Raw genomic sequence first — 20,968 nt, forward strand, 5'->3', positions numbered from 1 at the left:
AAATGATCATTACTTAGCAGCCCTTGCTTCATACACTGGACAAATAATATTAAGTAACTGGTGGACGCGACTATTGTTTATTGTCCGTCAATGGTAGTTCCCACTTGTACTGTGCTTCTTTGTAACGCCAGCAACGATACCAAACTCTAGCATGACCTAACGAAACGTTTGGGTACGCATACATACAGACATGCAAACATCGATATCTATTTATATCGAGGGGTGAAATGTTAGTTGGTTCAAACGATATTTCGCTTAATACACGACATTTATTTTTGTAATTAAAGGTCCGTTTTATTTGGTATTAGCATTAACAGTTCGCTTTTTTGTTACGAATTTTTTTCCAAATTTTAAACTTTGAACTTTAAATTCGGAGTCGTCGTGGTCTAGCGATGCAACGGTGCTCGAATCCCGCAGGCGGGTACCAATTTTTCTAATGAAATGCGTACTTAACAAATGTTCACGATTGACTTCCACAGTGAAGGAATAACATTGTGTAATAAAATTATATAAAAATTACTGGTGGTAAGACCTCTTATGAGTCCGCACGGGTAAGCACCACTGCCCTGCCTATTTCTGCCGTGAAGCAGTAATGCGTTTCTGTTTGAAGGGTGGGGCAGCCGTTGTAACTATACCGAGACCTTAGAACTTATATCTCAAGTTGGCATTTATGCGGTAGATGTCTATGGGCTCCAGTAATCACTTAACATCAGGTGGATAGATGTCTATGGGCTCCAGTAATCACTTAACATCAGGTGGACTGTGAGATCGACATCCCATCTAAGCAATTAAAAAAATATATATATAGATTCAACAAACCTCCTCTTGTCTGTGCCCGAAGAATCTAATATACTCTCCGGGTCGACCGATGATTTTCCCTTTGAAGAAAGCGATGTAGAATATCGAGGCGTAGTAGTTCACGAACTGGAGCAGGTATATCTTGAGCGTGAGCGAGTCGTCGAACTCGGTCTGCGTCCGAAGCAGTTCCTTCTCCGTCAACCATTCGGCTAGGTACTGGTAGATCTGTCAAGTGCAAATATAACACGGTTAATGTACAGCTGACCATTATTAGTGGACACCCGGACAGCACAGCATTTTGAAATCCAGTATACATTTAATGCCAGGTGCTCACTGGCATATTAGGGTTTTTTTTAAACAGGGTTTTTTTTTTCTAGAATAATAAACCTATTTGAATTTTCACGAGTAAAGTGTCGCATACGCACATACCGGCTCGTGACGTAACCAGCATTATGACGCGGGCGTGCGAGAGGGATAGTGATATGTTGTGACGGTGCACTCACACTGTGCTATGCTATTTCATTCTTATTACTTGCTACGTCATTTTACGATTAATTTCGATGATATTTTCGTTAAAGATAACTTTCCTGTTGTTTAGGATCAAAGCGGCATGACTGTTATTCTTCAAACTGGATTTAGGTAGGCAGCATCCTGGTTGTTCCAGTAGCATGGGCGACGACAAGCAGTTTTACTGGTGGTAGGACCTCTTGTGAGACCGCAGGGGTAGGTACCACCGCCCCACCTATTTCTGCCGTGAAGCAGTAATGCGTTTCGGTTTGAAGGGTGGGGCAGCCGTTGTAACTATACTGAGATCTTAGAACTTATATCTCAAGGTGTGTGGCGTATTTACGCTGTAGATGTCTATGGGCTCCAGTAACCACTTAACACCAGGTGGGCTGTGAGCTCGTCCACACATCTAAGCAATAAAAAAAAATAAAAAAAAGTCCAATGAAAAAGTCTCAGTCAATGACCACCATTTTACTGAGATTATATTTCATCCCATATCATCTCATTTCATTTCATAATTTTTCATAAAAAATAAGAATATAAATTAAAATAAGACATGATTTAAAGGTCTTAGTGACCAGGTCATAAAATCTCATTAAAAAAAAGCACTCACATAGTTGAAGAGGAAGATGAAGCACAGGTTGATGCAGGCCGCCGTCGCGGTGGTGAACATGATGGGGCTGTACGTGATGAGCACGTTGTCGTTGTGGCGCAGCACGGCGGCGCCCAGCAGCGACATGCGGTACAGCACCACGCCCAGCACGGTGGCCAGCGCCAGCAGCACCAGCAGCGCCACCACGCTGAACGACATGAGCGTGGCGGGCAGCCGCATGCGCCAGAACGGGACCATCGGCTCGTTCTCGCCCGTCACCACGTTTAGCTGCGGCGGACAGTCAGCAATGTATTATGTACAGTACTCGCCAATCTTTATGGCCGCTCTGAATGTAGCCGTTGGTACGAACTTGCGCATGGTACAGTCGGGTAGACATTGCATAACCAAGATTTTTTTTGTAATTAATAACGATAGCAACGAGAAACAAATAACCAAAAAGTAACAATATGAAACTATTCTGAACGCGACGATACTGTCACAGCTCAGCGAGTTGTGATTGGTGTAGTAAAATAGCACTCACACTAACGCGCGGGAGGCGAGGATGCTTGCGGGTGGGAGACAGCGCGCGCGGGGGGCCCTGCCTCCACGCCCCGCGTACGTCTCGCTGATACCTGATTTTGTGTTCTGCGCAGCGTAATGCGGCTAGGTTCGGAGCGGCCATAAAGTTTGGCGAGTACCTACAATTCCTGACTGAGGTCAGTACAGTTGTGAAATTTATTTTGTACTAACTGACCCGGCAGACTTCGTTCGAAATCGATAAATAAAAGACCTAAACTTTGTATAAAATAAACTTAAAACAAACAAAAGGAATCCGTCCGACGGGGGACACATCAAAGGGAAAACAAAATTGTTATTTTTATTTAATTCCGAGCATTTTCATATTTATCTACCTTTTAAACCTTCTTTGGACTTCCCCAATAATCTATATCTAGACATCACGATTCGATTAACTGAAAATCGCACACACCGCGATTTTACTGGTGGATTGTGGAGGGACGTCTTATGAGTCCGCGCGGGTAGGTACCACCAACCCGCCTATTTCTGCTGTAAAGCAGTAATGCGTTTCGGCTTGAAGGGTGGGGCAGCCGTTGTAACTATACTTGAGACCTTAGAACTTATATCTCAAGGTGGGTGGCGCATTTACGTTGTAGATGTCTATGAGCTCCAGTACAACTGATGACAACTTCAGTACATTGACCTATTGTTGGGTTCGCTTATGTTCGTTTGGAGAGGCTTAAACGACAAAGGGAAGATCTTCCATCGAGCGGGTGATATTGCTCGGTAGACCGACGGTCCCAATGTTGTTGTTCGGAACTTGTATATATGCAAGCTTATCTTAAGAATGTCGTATGTTGTATGATGGCTACCCGCCACATTCGTTTTAGCTTAAGACATTGTATACACGTGATGTGCGGTCAGTGGGCGCACCTGCCGTCGCTTGACGTGCGCCAGCCGCGCCAAGTACTGCGGGCGCGGGTGCTCCTCGTACACGTCGAACCCGGTGAGGTCCCAGCGGTGCGTCATCTCGGCCGAGTAGCGCTTCCAAAGCTCCAAAAAGCACGCCGCTGCAACAACAACCGTTTCTCGCGTGAAACAACCTCATCACATCGGCAGCGAGGCAGCCCATCACACACCCACAATAGCATTGAGCAGTCAATCGAACTCTATAGATTCAACTGATTTTCGAAGTGAAACTTCTAATGCGACTTCCAACAAGGTAGCGTTAAACGTTTAACGCTACCATAATAGAAAGAGACAGAGCGAAAGTGAACGCATGGAACGCGTGGACGCGTCGTTTTTTTATTCAATGCGAATTTTTTTTAAGGACAATTACGGTAAGCAGCTGCTTTACTACCGCCCATGGACACCAACAAACCAGCGGTGGCCACTGTGCCATCTTGACGTTTCAACAGGGATCTACCCATCAACGGAAATTACTAACCAGATGGCTTTTTGGCGGGAACGCGAGGACTGAAGTTGTGTGATTTGTTTTATTTTGTCTATTTAGTCTTTCTTCAGGTTTAAATGTGTAATAACGTTGCTTTATTAATTGTTTAATATCTGTGAAAATGCACAAATGTGGGAAAATGAAGCAAAGCCGCAAATTTCATCCCAGTTGATTAATGTCTCAAACTAATCATGTTCATTTCATTTCATTTCACTCCATATTATCATCTTTCAAAAATAAGAATATAAATTAAATTAAGACATGACCTAAAGGTCTTAGTTACCAGGTCATAAATACCCTTTAAAAAAAAAGATGTCCGACGTCCCTAAGTCGAGGTCACTCACCCCAAAAGCTCATGAATATGGCGAAGAATACGGTGGTGGAGTTGTCGAAGAGGTACGTGATGCGCGACTGCAGACAGGTCGCCTTCAGATCCCAGAACTCGCAGAAGTAGTCGCACTGCGGACACATCTTTATCGTCGAGTTGTAGTTGCAAATGTCTTCACTGAAATCAGTTGTCAGGGTTCAATTACGCGGCATCGGTTCGAGTAGAGCAGGGCGGCCATTGGGTCAGCGCGGGTCACGTGAACGGTGACGTCATTTTTAAAGTATTGCTTTCTCTGTCTAGCATTAAATCTTAACTTATTATGTATTTCTTCTATCCATGTGTTTGTTAGTGAGCTCTTCCTAAGCAGCTAGAATAATTTTGGTGTTTTTTTTTGTGTGGTTTCGTATGGATGCGAGAATGTTTTAAATTGACAATTCGACAAGTCGACTACAAAAAATTTAATTACTATTTTGAATTTAAAAAAAATTATATATGTTGGAGACAATGTCTGTCGGGTTCGCTAGTACCTTTTATTCTCTTTATTTTATCAAAGGCTTTTATTGTTGGTTGGTTATTAAATTTAAGAATAGACTGTCCCTTATTTATATCTAGGAATACGATCCCTAAGGCCGAGGCATTAAAGTTGAAATTACCTCGGTTTGTTGGAGTACACGGTCGCGGCCGAATATATGAAGCAGATGAGGCCGACGAGCGAAGCCGGGATCAACATGTGCGTGTAGAAACCGAGCCAAGCAAAATACAGTCCTGAAATCAGAATGACACGTTGTAATTATGACAATAATAAAATTATTAATTAAACAAACGACGGCTAGTTTTATCCTAAACTATGCATTAAATGCAGTAGTTCATTGATTTTTCTTCCCGGCAACCCAGGAAAAGTTTTTACTTTAGTACCATCGGAGTACGCTAGATGACGTTGAAAACATTGATGTTTTTCACAAAACTAACGACATTCATAACTGAGTCCCCGTTTCACTAGCATTATATAAATTTCGAAGCAATTATTAAATTTAAAATACGGTTGTAGTAGGCTAGTAATGGACAATATTTTGTAAGCATTACTTCACCAAAAAGTTACATTTCATTCATCATTAAAACACCGTTGCAGCAAAACTTATATAACAGTTGTCAAGTGTGACTCTGTTTTTTTTTTAAAGAAATTATTATTATCTCTTTAATTTTACAAATTGAAAGAAACCTTGTTTTCGTGTAGATGGGTAGACAGCATAGCGTGACCGTCAACGGTGGGACACGCGTTCGAAGTACATATTCATTTTCAAAAATGTCAAAGTCAGAACTGCTCTTACCTATTTTAACACCGAAATAATCTTTCACGTAGTCTAGCGGTTGGTATTTGAGGCATTTAGACACAGCCGCCCATTCTGTGTACAGCAAATATCGCATCGAACCCGGTGTTTTGAGATCACCCTGTAGGCAAGGAACAGAGATGTTAGTAAAAATAAGTTCAGCAACAACCACGCGCGTACTCATAGGACATTCGATCACAAAAATTCGAAATACGAACTTACCACTATCCTGTCTGTTTCTACGACATGTTTCAAAGTCATGCTTTGAGGCTTGAGAAAACCGTTATACAATACAATCGAGACTTCAGCCTCATGGTCTCAGGGTGGGCGGCACTTACCCTATGCTGACTGCGGACCTTGATAACCACTCACACCAATTAGATCGTAGCTTGTTTACTCATTAATACAACAAAAAATTCCTAATACATTCACCACTTTCTGGTTCAAGGAAAATTAGTGATACCTCATTAATAACAGATGGCGTTAGTTATGTGCTTAGAAAATTTAATGAAAGCACTTTTGCAGCGCACTGTACGTCAGCTACGTTGCCACTGCTGACTAAACACAACCCAGGAACATCTGACCATTCTCTCGTTTTGACGATTCCAATCTGACCGTTTTCTTTAACTCACATCGTGTAAGGGATAGGCCGCGCTATAAGTACAGTTTGATATGAGTCTGTTGATACCGAATGCGAAATCGTCACCCGGCTTCGAGAACTTCTTCCTGTCCAGTATGAATTGAACTATCCTAGAGCGGATCGAGGGTGTCCAGAAGCATTCTGATGTTGTGTCGAATCTGAAAAGGAAAATATGCATTAGGAGATAAAAAGCCTTTATAATGAGAGGTAGGTAGATCCCAGGGGTATTATTCAATAAAACTATGGGTTAGTCACTAATATCAAATGTCTAATTCTAGTCTTGTTACACAAACAATTTACGATATAAAACAATAATTCCAATAACACGCGGGCGCACGCAACTCACACTTAAAACGGAAGCTACCGGAAAGAAACTTAATTATCTTTTTATTTTTTTTTTATTGCATAGCTGTGTGGACGAGCTCACAGCCCACCTGATGTTAAGTGGTTACTGGAGCCCATAGACATCTACAACGTAAATGCGCCACACACCTTGAGATATAGTTCTAAGGTCTCAGTATAGTCAACGGCTGCCCCACCCTTCAAACCGAAACGCATTACTGCTTCACGGCAGAAATAGGCGGGGCGGTGGTACCTACCCGCGCGGACTCACAAGAGGTCCTACCACCAGTAATTACGCAAATTATAATTTTGCGGGTTTCATTTTTATTACACGATGTTATTCCTTCACCGTGGAAGTCAATCGTGAACATTTGTTGAGTACGTATTTCATTAGAAAAATTGGTACCCGCCTGCGGGATTCGAACACCGGTGCATCGCTTCAACACGAATGCACCGGACGTCTTATCCGTTAGGCCACGACGACGACAATGTCAAAAAGACGGATATAGATAGTAAAAACTATGTAAGCGAGCGGGCATACGGCCGCGAAAGTGACGTACAGGTCGGTTTGCTATAATACCTTCTTTTATTTATTGAATAGATAGGAAAACAGGTAGACTACCCACTAACTGTTCAGTGGGTAGTGAAGGCAGCACCACACGACTGTCACTATCTGCCTCAGGCTATAAGGTCTGGACTCTTGATAGTACTCTGTGTTGGTTTTCCCATTCTCTAAGCCAGTAAGCTTGGCTTCTTCGCGGCAAAAAAAAAGCAGGATGGTGGTACCTACCCGCGCCCTATAAAGCGGCACGTGAGTTATTTTAGCCATCTTGGCTAGTAAAAACGACTTGTAAGGTATTTGAGAACACAATCTACTCTAAGGTTGTTTAATTAGTTTTTTTTTTTTGGCTTTTTAGAAAACATTTTAACTTCGCTTTTTTGCTAAAAATGATATGAAGCAGCTGACTTTCATGCTACTACTCGCTATTAATTAATTTTTTATTTATTTTATATCCCAATATACAGGACCCCTTCACGTGTATTTTCTCAAGGAAACCTCACGAGGCCACGACCCTCAGCATTGAGGATTGTCGACGCAAGGAGGAGGAGAAGCACTGTATAAATAAAATACAGGCTTGTATATTGAATATTTGCGTTTATTCTAATTTTATTAATTTAAATTACAACTTGCCATGAACGGGGCTATAAGGCTGGAACAGACGAGGGTTGCCAAGCGCCAAACTTAAAATTAGCAACTTAGAACTTAGGTGTTACCATTACAATATAATTCTAATGTTCATATTTTGATTGAACAAGCGCAGTAAAACAAAACTTACAAGTATTCTTTGTCTTTGGAGTAAATAGCGGTTAGACGATGTCTTCTTTCAGGGAACAACTCCGGATCCACCCTTATCTTTGATATGAACTTATCCCAAGTAGCCTCAACTCGATCTATGAAATTACTAGTCTTCACTGCTGAAAACTGAAAAAATTTTTTTTTGTGAATTTTTAATTTTGTAGATCAGACGAAATTGATTACAACGCCATCTGTAATCACTGGAAAACAGCATACGAAAAGAAAACCTGTTCTGCTTGTTCTGTAGCTTTTTTTTATTTACTGGTGGTAGGACCTCTTGTGAGTCCGCGCGGGTAGGTACCACCGCCTATTTCTGCCGTGAAGCAGTAATGCGTTTCGGTCTGAAGGGTAGGGCAGCCGTTGTAACTATACTGAGATCTTAGAACTTATATCTCAAGGTGGGTGACGCATTTAAGTTGTAGATGTCTATGGGCTCCAGTAACCACTTAACACCAGGTGGGCTGTGAGCTCGTTCGCCCAACTAAGCAATAAAAAAAATAAAAAAAACAATGCTGATGGTCTTGAGAGACCATATCAGCGTCACCGGGCGAGTAGGTGAGCTCACGGGGCCCAAACCTGACGTTGTTGCTAACACTAGCCCTAGCAAGAGCCGTGCTTCGCAGAATCTACCCCCGGATCGGAAGCGCGACCTCCTGAAAAGATCCGGCGAGAAACTCAGTGGGCTAGATGCATGAGTTTTTTGGATATTTTTTTGAATAAAACACAGTAAACTTCATCATTTACTACATCACTGTTTGTGTGAAAACGCCTATGCTTACTTACCTGGAGCCTATAACACTTTGAGATATGGCTAAACAAATATACGAGTAGATAGATAATACACGACAATCTGTGACCAGCATCAGTATTTGCGCATACACAATAATATTTATAATTGCGTGTGTGTAGCGATGAATGTATCGTGTGATATGCGATGCACAAATAAATCTGCGGGAATATTACGTATTTCAACTTTGATCAGTTTGTTTAGTGGGAGCTTTTTAACGTTCTCGATAGCGTAAGAGTTAACTCAAATTTGTATGCAATTGCAACAGCGCCTCTAGCGGCAAACGTAGACATACATTCCAATACCATACAAACTTGAGTTAACTTTTACGCTATAGAGTAAGTTAAGAAACTCGCACTAAGCACGCTGTATACATTTCTGAGCTTTGTGATCTTTGGTATCGGGGCACCGCTTGATATTCTATTTTAACACGAGGTATCTTATCCTTTAGGCCACAAAGGATTAAAATTATCGATACATTGACGAGGTCAGAGGTAGATGTGACCAAAATTAAAGAGAATTAAATACACACACTGTTTATGTTTATTCGTTAATTGTTAAAATGGGATCGTATATGTGGACTTAGATTATTAGGTCATTAGTACCAAGTGTTAGTGCGAAGCCGTCACGTTATCTTTTAGTTTAACATGCGGTGTTAAATTCCTAATGATATAAGTATCGTACCGTACCACTATTTGAAAAAGGGCCCTTTCATGTTTTCACCTGTCTTCGCACTGCTATTTTTAGGTAGCAATACTATTAATTAATTGTTGAAGACAATTGCAGTACTGATTTAAAAAAAATCTGAAGTACAATTGAGAAACATTATCCTTCTGCGGCATTCACAGTATTGGATAACATAACAGATTGAGAATAAATTATCCAGATTATAACGCATTGCCAACGACTCATGTTCCGTAAATGATCGCTCTATTTACCAGGAAATACTTCGAATAAAAAATCTTAATTATTTAATTTATAACTTTGGCTATAATCTATGTTTACAACCGTTACATTAAAGAGCTTATGTTGTGTTCAAGTGTTAGAAATTGGGAATAATTACAACGCATTTTGTTTTGTATTCACAGTCAGCTGCAAGCATGTCTGGAAGAAGACAAATCATGCTGCAGACTAAAATTTGTCTTTGAATTTATTGCTTTTATCTACACATACGAGTATAAGTTATCATGACTGATTGTATGATTCTTCATCGCAAAATCCAAAGAGATGAAGCTACAAGCCTGAAATTTTAGATGATCAGGCCTTTTATTTTGTATGCGTCCACTAAGACATGTTTTGTTCGGAAATTAGAACTCTAAGGAGGTAAAATTTTGTCATTTTAAAGGTGGGAAGCGCAAAATTATTTACATATTTATGTTTGAGGATAAATGTACAGGTACAGCGGCATTTTTTTATATATTTTTCCCCTACGAGGGGATTGAATTAGAGGGTTTAAAGTTTATATGGAAGTTCGCCACTTTTGCAGGAGAGGCATGTAGTTTTAAATGAATTTATAAAAAAATAATATGAATAATTTATATATAATTACTGTGATTTACTTTTAGCACAATAACCTCATAGACCCGAGCGACGTCCTGACGGATCAGTAGTTGATAGTTACAGGCTTTATCTTTGATTGAGGACGACGACCAACTTCATAATATAATGGTGGACTAAAATTTTATTTTGAGTGCACCAAAAGAAGCATTATTTTAAGAATCAATACAAATGTTTTATTCATTATTAATATTAATAATATAAATACCAATAACCCACACACAAACAACGATGAAACAAGACATTTGTTATAAGCGCCATCTATCGAGCAAAGCTAGCCAAGCTCACGTCAGGGACCGCGGTCGTATCGCACATTGAAAACAGAAGTAGCGCTAACAAGTTTTTTTTAAAAGTTAAATTATTGATAAATTCAATACTTTAATTCACAAACCCGTCTAGAAACAAATACGTCAAAAAGACTATGTCCGTACAAAAATATTAAATCATTATTCTATATAGGTACAAAAAGTTTGAATTTAAATTTTGAAATTGTAGTGAAAGTTTGGGTGTTTACCGATAAAGTTGCCGTTTACTGTACAGAAAATGGAAGTCAGTTTTTATAAAAAAAAATTCAATCAAACAAAGTATGCATATACCTTGCCAAGGCAAAGCATACCTTAATGCGTTCTTCTTGTTGGCTATCATTCGGTTCGTGCAGCGGCCATTCCTAAATTTTCGGTAGCTAATTTGACGCAAATGGACCAATGTTGCTTTGATGCTAATGTTAAAAACTACTAAATGCTGTTGACGCTCAGCAGTAGAATGAGTATCGTCAGCTTCCATTATCGCCTTTAAATTGCGGTTCAAATGGCCGGTATCGTTAAACGGCAGCTTCATAGGTAAATGCCTATTAAATATCTTGAATAAAAATTAAGTTCGCTTTATTAACTTGTTCAATCAAGCAATTCAATAATTACAGCCGTTGGTGCGCTCACCATAAAACCTAATAATCATTGCTCCTTAAAATTCAAAAGTACATAATTACGTAACAGTTAAATTTATTACAACGCGATCTATTGACGATTTCCGAAAAAGCATTAACGTTTTTTTTTTGTTTTTTTTATTGCCTTTGTAGGCAGACGTGCTTATTTCTGCATGCTATCGCGATCCACGAGTCAGTGCGGCGTAGAACGATATTCCCGTCTCTATTATGATCACTTTTGATTTCAATATGCGATGACGATGTCATACCTTAGAGATATACAAGGCAGCGTTCAGTATCGCATTCGTCCGTCCAGATTTCCTTAACTGACTGCCATCCTACGAACGTACACACAAATGTTACTCTCGCTGTGCTTCTCTCAACTCCTCGAGCGAGAGGGACGCGGCTTCATTTCACATTCAGCGTCATCAACTCATCTGAATGCGCTTTTTTTTTTGTCCCTACCTAAGCTAATAGCCTTGAGAGGCTATTTCAGCGTAACCTTAACTAGTAGGTGAGCTCACGGGGCTCAAACCGGAGCGATGCTAACACTGACCCTAGCAAGAGCAGTGCTTCGCAGAATCTACCACCGGAAAAATCACGGATTTCAATAGATAGCATTAATATTCGTTTTGAAAATCTAACCAAACAAATTACTCCACAAGATAAGGTAAATCGATTTTAATACTTTTATTCTATTTTATGTTTTTATTGAACCGATGCCGAAAATAAAAATTAAGAATTATTTTATATAAAGAAAAATTGCACTTTCTATTCAGATACCCTAACCCAACTTTTTATTTATTAAAAAGAACAGGTTGATATTTCAAATAATTTTTGCAAGCATCTCGTGACATTTTGATTTCTCTGTCGTTTTTATTGTGAAAACAATTATTTCTAGTACTTTAATCCAGACAAACGCTACCAATATTTAAATAAGCTTCTAATTGTACATACGTTGATTACTTTAACTGTGTATTTTTATCTATTTAAACGCATTTAAGTTTGAAATTACTTCCACGCTTTGCGACTAGTAAACATACATGCTTAGACTACAACATCAAAACGGATGAATATTTAAATTTAACATGGATTATCAGATTTTTGGAAAATGAAACAAAAATCGAAAAGTATCCAATCCTGTTTTCAAAAAAATATAAATACGTTACACAGTGTACAAAAAAAACTTTAAAGTGATTAAAATACGAAATGAAAATTAAACACCCTGTATTTATTGATTTAAAACTTAACACTAAAATGTTTTGCTCTATATTCAGATAATCCACGTCAACTATAAAAATACATCCCGTACGGCCGCACATTTCGACAATAAAACATACTATATATGTATATAATTTTTTTTTAAACAACCATTCCCCATTGAAATTAAATCAACAAAACACGTACAGACTATCGATGCACAGAACATTCTACCTCGAAGCGTAAGCCCTTTGGATCGTGAAGCCATTTGCAAGAATCCTCAAGGTTGGGAACTATTAGTTCTTGACTGAGGGGATCACGATTACGAAAATTGCACCTACCTTCATCGGCATCCTTAATTTTAATATCTCACTGTAATCTCTCAGGACATCGACCGGCACGTGTATCTGTTGAACAAAAAATAAACGGGGACTTTATTCTACACTGTTTATTTCTTAACAACTGCACACTACTGGTGGCAGGACCTCTTGTGAGACCACGCGGGTAGTACCGCCACCCTGCCTATTTCTGCCGTGAAGCAGTAATGCGTTTCGGTTTGAAGGGTGGGGCAGTCGTTGTAACTATACTGAGATCCTAGAGCTTATATCTCAAGGTGGGTGGCGCATTTACGTTATAGATGTCCATGGGTTCCAGTAACCACTTAACACCAGGTGGGCTGTGAGCTCGTCCACCCATCGAAGCAATAAAAAAAAAAGTAAGCCGATTAAATAAAAACCAACCTTAACAAAATTCAGTCCATAAAGTCCCTCCGGCTCCTCCCTTTCTAATTGCAAGCCATCGTGCTCCAGATTCTGCTCAAAGATCCTCCTCTGCTCGTAGGCTTCGGGTGTGGTCGCGTCGTTTCTACCACTCTCCCAGACCAGAACGTAGTCGATCGAACGAACGCCATCGTTGAAGGTCAACGAGGGTTATTGTTGATACCGCCCATAACTATCCTGCGAGGAAAAGTAAGCTATTAATTAATTTTTATTTTTTTAATTTTAATTCAACACTAGCTGACCCGGCAGACTTCGTAGTGCCTCAATCGATAAATAAAAGACTGACGGGGGGGGGACATCAAAGGAAAAACAAAATGGTTATTTTTATTTAATTTCGAGCATTTTCATATTTATTTACCTTTTAAACCTTCTCTGGACTTCCACGAATAATTCAAGACCAAAATTAACCAAATCGGTCCAGTCGTTCTCGAGTTTCAGCGAGACTAACGAACAGCAATTCATTTATATATATATAGATAAATGAAAGTACATACTTGTTGAACGACGTCAAAAAGAACTACCGCCAATTCACAAAAACTAGCCTCCGTCCTGAGAAGAACTGGCAAGAAACTCAGCGTTATTTTTTTTAATATTACATTTTTTTTAATATTCATTTTTGCGGATGATGATACGTGGTAGGTAGGGTCATATCATTATTAGGTTGTGCTCGTACAATTTTTCGTAATTAGACCGTATCAAGTCGACTTACTAAAGAAATTAGACAGTAATCACTAATCATAAAACCATTATATTGAATCTTTCCTCTGTCATTTAAACTACAAACATGTCGAGGGGTGAAGGCTATTTATATAAGCGATATTTCCCGTAAAGTCGCTTTCAGACTACGCTATAATATAATAGCATCACTACATAGTATAAAACAAAGTCGCTTTCTCTGTCCCTATATCTATCTGTCTGTCCTTATGTATGCTTAAATCTTGAAAACCACGCAACGGATTTTGATGCGGTTTTCTTGAATAGATAGAGTGATTGAAGAGGAAGGTTTATATGCATAATAACATCCATTAAATAGGGGAGAAATCAATAATAAATTACAGTTTCCGAAGCGAAGCGAGGGCGGGTCGCTAGTATAGTATATAGCTCATAGCACAACATTATCGCACACCATATTATGTACATTGTTAGGGACACGTTCACACTGTACTGTACTGTACTATATATTATTGGCTAAGTATAGGCTGCTATAATATATTATGGCACTGTAGTATAGCGTAGTCTGAAAGCAGCTTGATGCGTGTCATTTATCTTTGTAATTAAAGAAGCGTTTTATTTGGTATTAGCATCAACAATACGATGTTTTTAATTGAACATCAATTAAGTTTACTCAATTCAAATAGCTGAAGAAGTTTTTTTGTTACGATTTATTTAAAAAAAAATTCAACTATAAATGGCTCTCCTTACAGTTACTGTTAAAAAAATGTGCCTAAAGCCAAATTACCTTTCACCCCTCGGTGTTATTTGTCAAAACCTTTGACAAAACGCACGCGCAAGATCGCAGATTTTTTGATCAAAAATCATTCACTACAATAATATTTAGTTTTAACATATGCGTTTCGGTTCGAAGGGTGGGGCAGCCGTTGTAACTATACTGAGACCTTAGAACTTATATCTCGAGGTGGGTGGCGCATTTACGTTGTAGATGTCTATAGGCTCCAGTAATCACTTAACACCAGGTGGGCTGTGAGCTCGTCCACCAATCTAAGCAATAAAAAAAAAAAACTATTTAGTTTAATAATGAATATTAACGTTCATAAAACGAACGGTATTTGTTAGAGCTGATATAAAATTATTCTCCGGAACAGCATAATTATGTTGATTGCCTAAAAGTCCTTCGGAAACCAGATTACAAAAAAAACTAATGACTTTGTACATATATATTTTTACGTTCCACATTTAACAATCCTGCAGTAATAGTTATAGATAAGAGCCTATAGACATCTTGGTTCGTATAGCCATTGACCAAAATGTCAATTTTGTCATGTCATTTACTGGTGGTAGGACCTCTTGTGAGTCCGTACGGGTAGGTACCACCACCTTGCCTATTTCTGCCGTGAAGCAGTAATGCGTTTCGGTTTGATGGGTTGGGCAGCCGTTGTAACTATACCTGAGACCTTAGAACTTATATCTCAAGGTGGGTGGCGCATTTACGTTATAGATGTCTATGGGCTCCAGTAACCACTTAACACCAGGTGGGCTGTGAGCTCGTTCTCCCATCTAAGCAATAAAAAATAAAAATAAAAAAACACACTTAAAAAGTAATACGACTATTTTATGATGAGCAGTTACCAAATTCTCCTTGCAGAATCGATATGTTACGTCATTTGTCAGTATCATTTTACGTAGTCAGGGTCACTAACCACTAGTCCGAGGAAACGATAAATGACATTGATATTAACAACACAAATAAACTACAATAACACTAAGGAGTGAATCACGGCCAATTAAATACATATAGTTAATTACACAACATTTGTACCAATTTACTAAATATTCATTGATATCTCAATGTAACGAATTTAAATCAGTAATGAATGCTTAAATTTTATTGCTTAGATGGGTGGACGAGTTCACAGCCCACCTGGTGTTAAGTTGTTACTGGAGCCCATGGACATCTACAACGTAAATGCGCCACCCACCTTGAGATATAAGTTCTAAGATCTCATTATAGTTACAACGGCTGCCCCACCCTTCAAACCGAAACGCATTACTGCTTCAGGGCAGAAATAGGCAGGGCGGTGGTACCCACCCGCACGGACTCACAAGAGGTCCTACCACCAGTGATTACGCAAATTATAATTTTGCGGGTTTGGTTTTTATTACACGATGTTATTCCTTCACCGTGGAAGTCAATCGTGAACATTTGTTGAGTACGTATTTCATTAGAAAAATTGGTACCCGCCTGCGGCATTCGAACACCGGTGCATCGCTACATACGAATGAACCGGACGTCTTATCCTTTAGGCCACGACGATGACGTATTAACGTAACTAATGTAAATGAATAAATGAGTGCTTAAAATGTTATGAGTTTTGAATTTAATGACTTTGACTTAATTCCTCAAGGTGAACGACAGTCGGTATTATCCAGTTAACATGTTTCGTATGAGTTCACAATTGCACACGTTTAGAAGTCAGTTAGAAAATTATTAAGTCTTGTTAATAACAACGGAAATGATCACGTTCAAGACTATCACCGGTTTACCGGACTGGACACCAGAAATTTGGAACGCCTTGTGGTGACCGGTAAAATAGAGGAGAAAACGCCTAGGGGTAGAGGTCCCAAACGATGGTCGGGCCAAATAGTGGAGGAACTGGGGATACCTGTCAGCGACGCACTCCACCAAGCTACAAAATGGGATCGATGGAGACAGCTGGTTGATGGAATCGAACGGAGTCACGATCCTCAGCAGTGAGGGACCGACCGAAGAGAGAGAGAGAGACCGGACTTGAATAACTAATCAATGGTAAAGGTACGTTTTCACTTAGGTCCACCAGTATTTATTTATTGGCTAGCGTTACAAAAATAAATATACCCTTAAATTTTAAATTTGTTTTCTAGTGTCGTCTTTCATGGCATAATTTTTAACCGACTTCAAAAAAGGACTCTCTCTCTCTCAATCGACTGTATTCTTTTTTTGTTTTGTTTGTTTGTTACCTCAGAACTTTTTCAACTGTCTACTGCCTCGGACTGTACAATAAGACTGAGTTCAAATTGCAATTTAAATGACAACATCACTTCATTGAATTTCGAGAATTGGGTGTACCGTTTCTTAACGTTGGCAGTACTCATAAAACAGAAGATAATTCTGAGTCGGAATTGTTAAAGTTATGAATCTTTATGACCCTTGTACCTTCATGCGCAAAGCCGTTAATTCCTCACCCCACAAAGCATACAATTATGCACAAAACACCAACATAGATACAGGAAAAAAACAAAACAAGAAACTTATAAGTAAATACATACCTTTGTTATTTTTCTAAGAAATTTTTACACAATAAACTAATTATAATTTAAGTTATTAGTTCGCTTAATAATAAGGAAACTATAAAGCAGGTCAAAGTTTTCCTCGTTTGTATTAATTCTCAAATAGTAGATAGAAAACACGACTTTAATACAAACCAGTCCAACCTTTGCTTGTCGCGATGGAAATATGTGAAAACGTGTCCCTGTGCCGTGGGTAAAAACCCCGAGGGATCTTTTAAGCTACTTGCGTAGATACTAATGTCGTCACGATATACGATAGGTCCATCGGAACCTTGACAAAATGGTGTAAAAATGACAGGTGCTTAATGAATTAAGTTAATGATATAATTGAGAAACGTGTCTGTCTGGTGCTACTCACGAGCAATGGTTGGCGACGGGTTTGCCATTGGGTTTCGTTAGTTGGGGCTGACCGCAACCGACTTCTTCGGCAGCGCGGGTAGAAGCTTCGCTACCGTTGTCCCTGCAAACGTTGTATAATTCGGGACAATGGAAACTAATTTTTTTTTATATCACACTGCTACGAGACGTTTGCTTCGAGTTTCCCGTTCCCAACCCTACGCCTTCAATAGTTTTCATATCACTTGATAAGATCAACTAAGGCACCTTCAACGATTACTACTGCAGCCGTATGACTTCCGGTCATACCTACATATTTATACGCTTATTTCTAAAATGACAAATTTTTTCATTGTTAACGTTACGAAAAACTGTTACTTGAGAATGAAAACTTGAAGCATACTAGTACCAAGCCAAATCCACAATAAGTTACGGGTGCGTATTAGCCGGATGACAGGGGCCGAACCGTTTATTAAATACATATAATAATTTCGCACGCATGCTTTTGTCACCGGTTGTTACACTCCTTTGGATGATTAATTCATGAAGAAGACACGAAATAACGACACTTCATATACGAAAAAAATGTACATCTGGGAGTCGTTGCGTAGCATATAATTTTTATATAGGAACTAGAAAGTGACGAATTATGTAGGTAGGAGAATCTTTAGTAGTTTCTGCCGATTTCGCAACTTGTAGACGTGATTAAAACTACTTTTGCGATTTAATCTCGATTTAATACTACTTCTTCTTCTACTACTACTTCTACTACTATTACTGATATGGTTTATTCTTGTTATTTTAGGTTTATCGAGAAAGAGTTCACTTCAGTCTCGGATATCGTTTCTAACTTTATATTTGTCTAAAAATAATGACTCAAGCGAAAACTCTGTCAAAATAACATTTCTATGATGATCAAGTTGATGAATGATGAAGTTAGTCGTCATTTCATTGATGTAATTAATTTTCTAATTAAATTATTACTTTAAATAAACTCCATCGAGACCATATTTTGACATTCACAGAAACCCTAAAATCTACGGAAGCCAAAGGAATATAACATCTAAATAACGCACGATTGAGCGCATTCTTAACTCGCAACACTTTCAATTCATATTCACGAATTATTATTTTTCAGACTTACAAATCCATTTTTATGAAATTTTTATTTTCAGTTGAGAAATCGAGAGGATGCAATTGTACCGTCGACGGTGTTATCTCGTTGCCAATGTACGGAAGCAAGCTCTGTGGGTAAAGACTGTCTGGAAAATGTCAGGTTTTATGTACACAATTTGTCACGACAACAAAAAGTGAAGTAAGTTTTTTTTACACTCCAATTTGTATAAAGTTGGAACGTTTGCCTACGTTTGCCGCTAGGGGCGCTGTTCCAACTGCATACAAATTTGAGTTAACTTTTACGCTATCGAGAACGTTAAAAAACTCGCACTGAGCACACTGGGCTTGTGAGCGCGAGTACGTTTACGTAGAATAAGTTTTCCTCATACAAAGAAAGGCTTTATCAACAAACGCGTGCTTTAACACGGTCACAATTTCAATGTTCTCTCAGCTGTTTAATTTCAATATGTTGTTTGGAGTTTGCGCGAAATCTTAATGTCATTGATGGCAAAAAGTGGATAGCTCTTTCGGCTACATTTTTAATGATGTTAGTTTATAGTACTTTTTTCTTTCACAAACAAAATTGGATATTAACAGGGTTTCAAATTTAATTAAAGATGGCGACTTCGATTGAATTTATACAGACTTCAAGCAAACAAAACTCGTGGAGTCTTCAGATCGACTATGATAATGAAATAGGAAATACTCTTAATCGACTTTCTTACTAGAAAAACTAAGGAGTCATTACGCGCATTTACAATTGAAGTGACTTAATCCAAAATTCTTGTTTTATGGCAGACGGCCAAAAATGCGTTTGATTTAAAAGAGACGGCAATAGTACTTTGTCCTTTTCTAGACTAAAAGAGACTTTTTAATTTTATGAACTGATCATCATTATCCTGCTCCTCTCCCAGTCACCTGGGGTCGGCGCAACATGTTTTCTCCTTACATACTCTTCTATCATATACCATTTCTTCGCTCACTCCCCTCTTACCCATATCGTCTTTCACGCAATCTATCAATTTCTTCTTAGGTCTACCTCTTTCTCTATATCCTTCCACATTCATAGTCAACATTCTCTTAACAACCTCATTTTCATCTCGTCTCATCACATGTCCATACCATCCCAAACGCGCACTTCTCAGCTTCTCTGTCACAGGTGCCACTTTCAGACTTCCTCTAACATATTCATTCCGTATTCTATCCATTCTCGTTACTCCACACATCCATCGCAACATTCGCATCTCTGCTGCATGCAATCGCAATTTTATAAACTGATAAAAGACATATTTTTAAGGTGTACAAAGTATGAGACTTATTTTCTTAAATCTTTTAGTTATGCCACTTCAATTCTAAAGATGCGATCTGTATAGTTTCAACGACTTTAAAACATCATTTCTTCCGTCACAAAATTCACGCGTGAACATCGGCACTTCCATCCACATCGGCAGCGCTTCAAAGAAACTATTGTTAATAAAACCATTTATGAGATCATACAAGCACACGATTGTTTTATAATTAACGCTTATTCTTGTGTACAAAATACGTCACCGTTCTTTGGATTTACAACTAAACCGAAATAAAATTATAATTAAACAACATTCTGAGATCAAAATGGCCTGAATGTAATCATTACTACAACAGTAGGCCCACTACTAAAAAAGCTACTGCCGTAGTTTACATAGTGTCACGTTGGAACTGTTTCGCTAAAGAATACTATATACATAAGTATAATATCGAGGGGTCAACGGCAATTTGGTTTAAGCGACATTTCGCTTAACACGCGACATTTATCTTTGTAATTAAAGGTGCCTTTTTATTAGATATTAGCATCAATAGTTCGATATTTTTAATTGAACTTCAATTAAGTTTACTCCATTGAAATAGCTAAAGAAGTTTTGTACTGTGCTATTTTTTTAAAATTTTAAAATCTAAATGGCTCTCCTGTAAAGCTCCAAAAAATGTCGCTTAAGCCACATATCCTTTCACCCCTCCCTCCATATATAATATTACATAAGCTTTTTAGGTAGATTATTTAAGAAAAAATTAACAAAAATCCCGTTGGATAAATCTATTAATCATGTAATGTCTGTTATAAAAGTCAAATTCTGCCTTATGACAAATGATAAGACAAATTTAACACATCATATTTTAGAGCTCGGTGCTAAGTTGAACATAAAATCGCAAAATGATTCACGAACACGGTCATGACTCAAGACAATTCGCCAGACTAAGTTCGATGACATACAAACACATGATACACAGGCAAAACAAACACATGCAAAGTATAGAGATCGTGCAAGCATAACCATTTTGAGCTTCCGTAAGGATGTGTAGCGGTTCAGTTGTGAGTCTAAGCTCACAAATCGAATAAAATCAAATTGTCAAGTTATTATATGGATTTC

The 20,968-nt window shown here is 38.6% G+C and overlaps 1 protein-coding gene across 1 annotated transcript in view; it reads right to left on the bottom strand.

The window, feature by feature from the left end:
- LOC114249972 (anoctamin-4) overlaps positions 1–20,968 on the bottom strand; it is a 43,331-nt gene that overhangs the window by 13,093 nt on the left and 9,270 nt on the right. The window contains 13 exon segments of the mRNA XM_028183701.2: positions 820–1,023; positions 1,919–2,185; positions 3,347–3,483; positions 4,211–4,371; positions 4,848–4,959; positions 5,523–5,643; positions 6,155–6,320; positions 7,842–7,987; positions 11,397–11,465; positions 12,669–12,734; positions 13,068–13,252; positions 13,255–13,283; positions 17,470–17,571. Of these exon segments, the coding sequence (XP_028039502.2) occupies positions 820–1,023; positions 1,919–2,185; positions 3,347–3,483; positions 4,211–4,371; positions 4,848–4,959; positions 5,523–5,643; positions 6,155–6,320; positions 7,842–7,987; positions 11,397–11,465; positions 12,669–12,734; positions 13,068–13,252; positions 13,255–13,283; positions 17,470–17,571 (1,765 nt within the window).

Source organism: Bombyx mandarina, chromosome 15 (genome assembly GCF_030267445.1).
Source record: "Bombyx mandarina strain Sakado chromosome 15, ASM3026744v2".
NCBI lineage: Eukaryota > Metazoa > Arthropoda > Insecta > Lepidoptera > Bombycidae > Bombyx > Bombyx mandarina.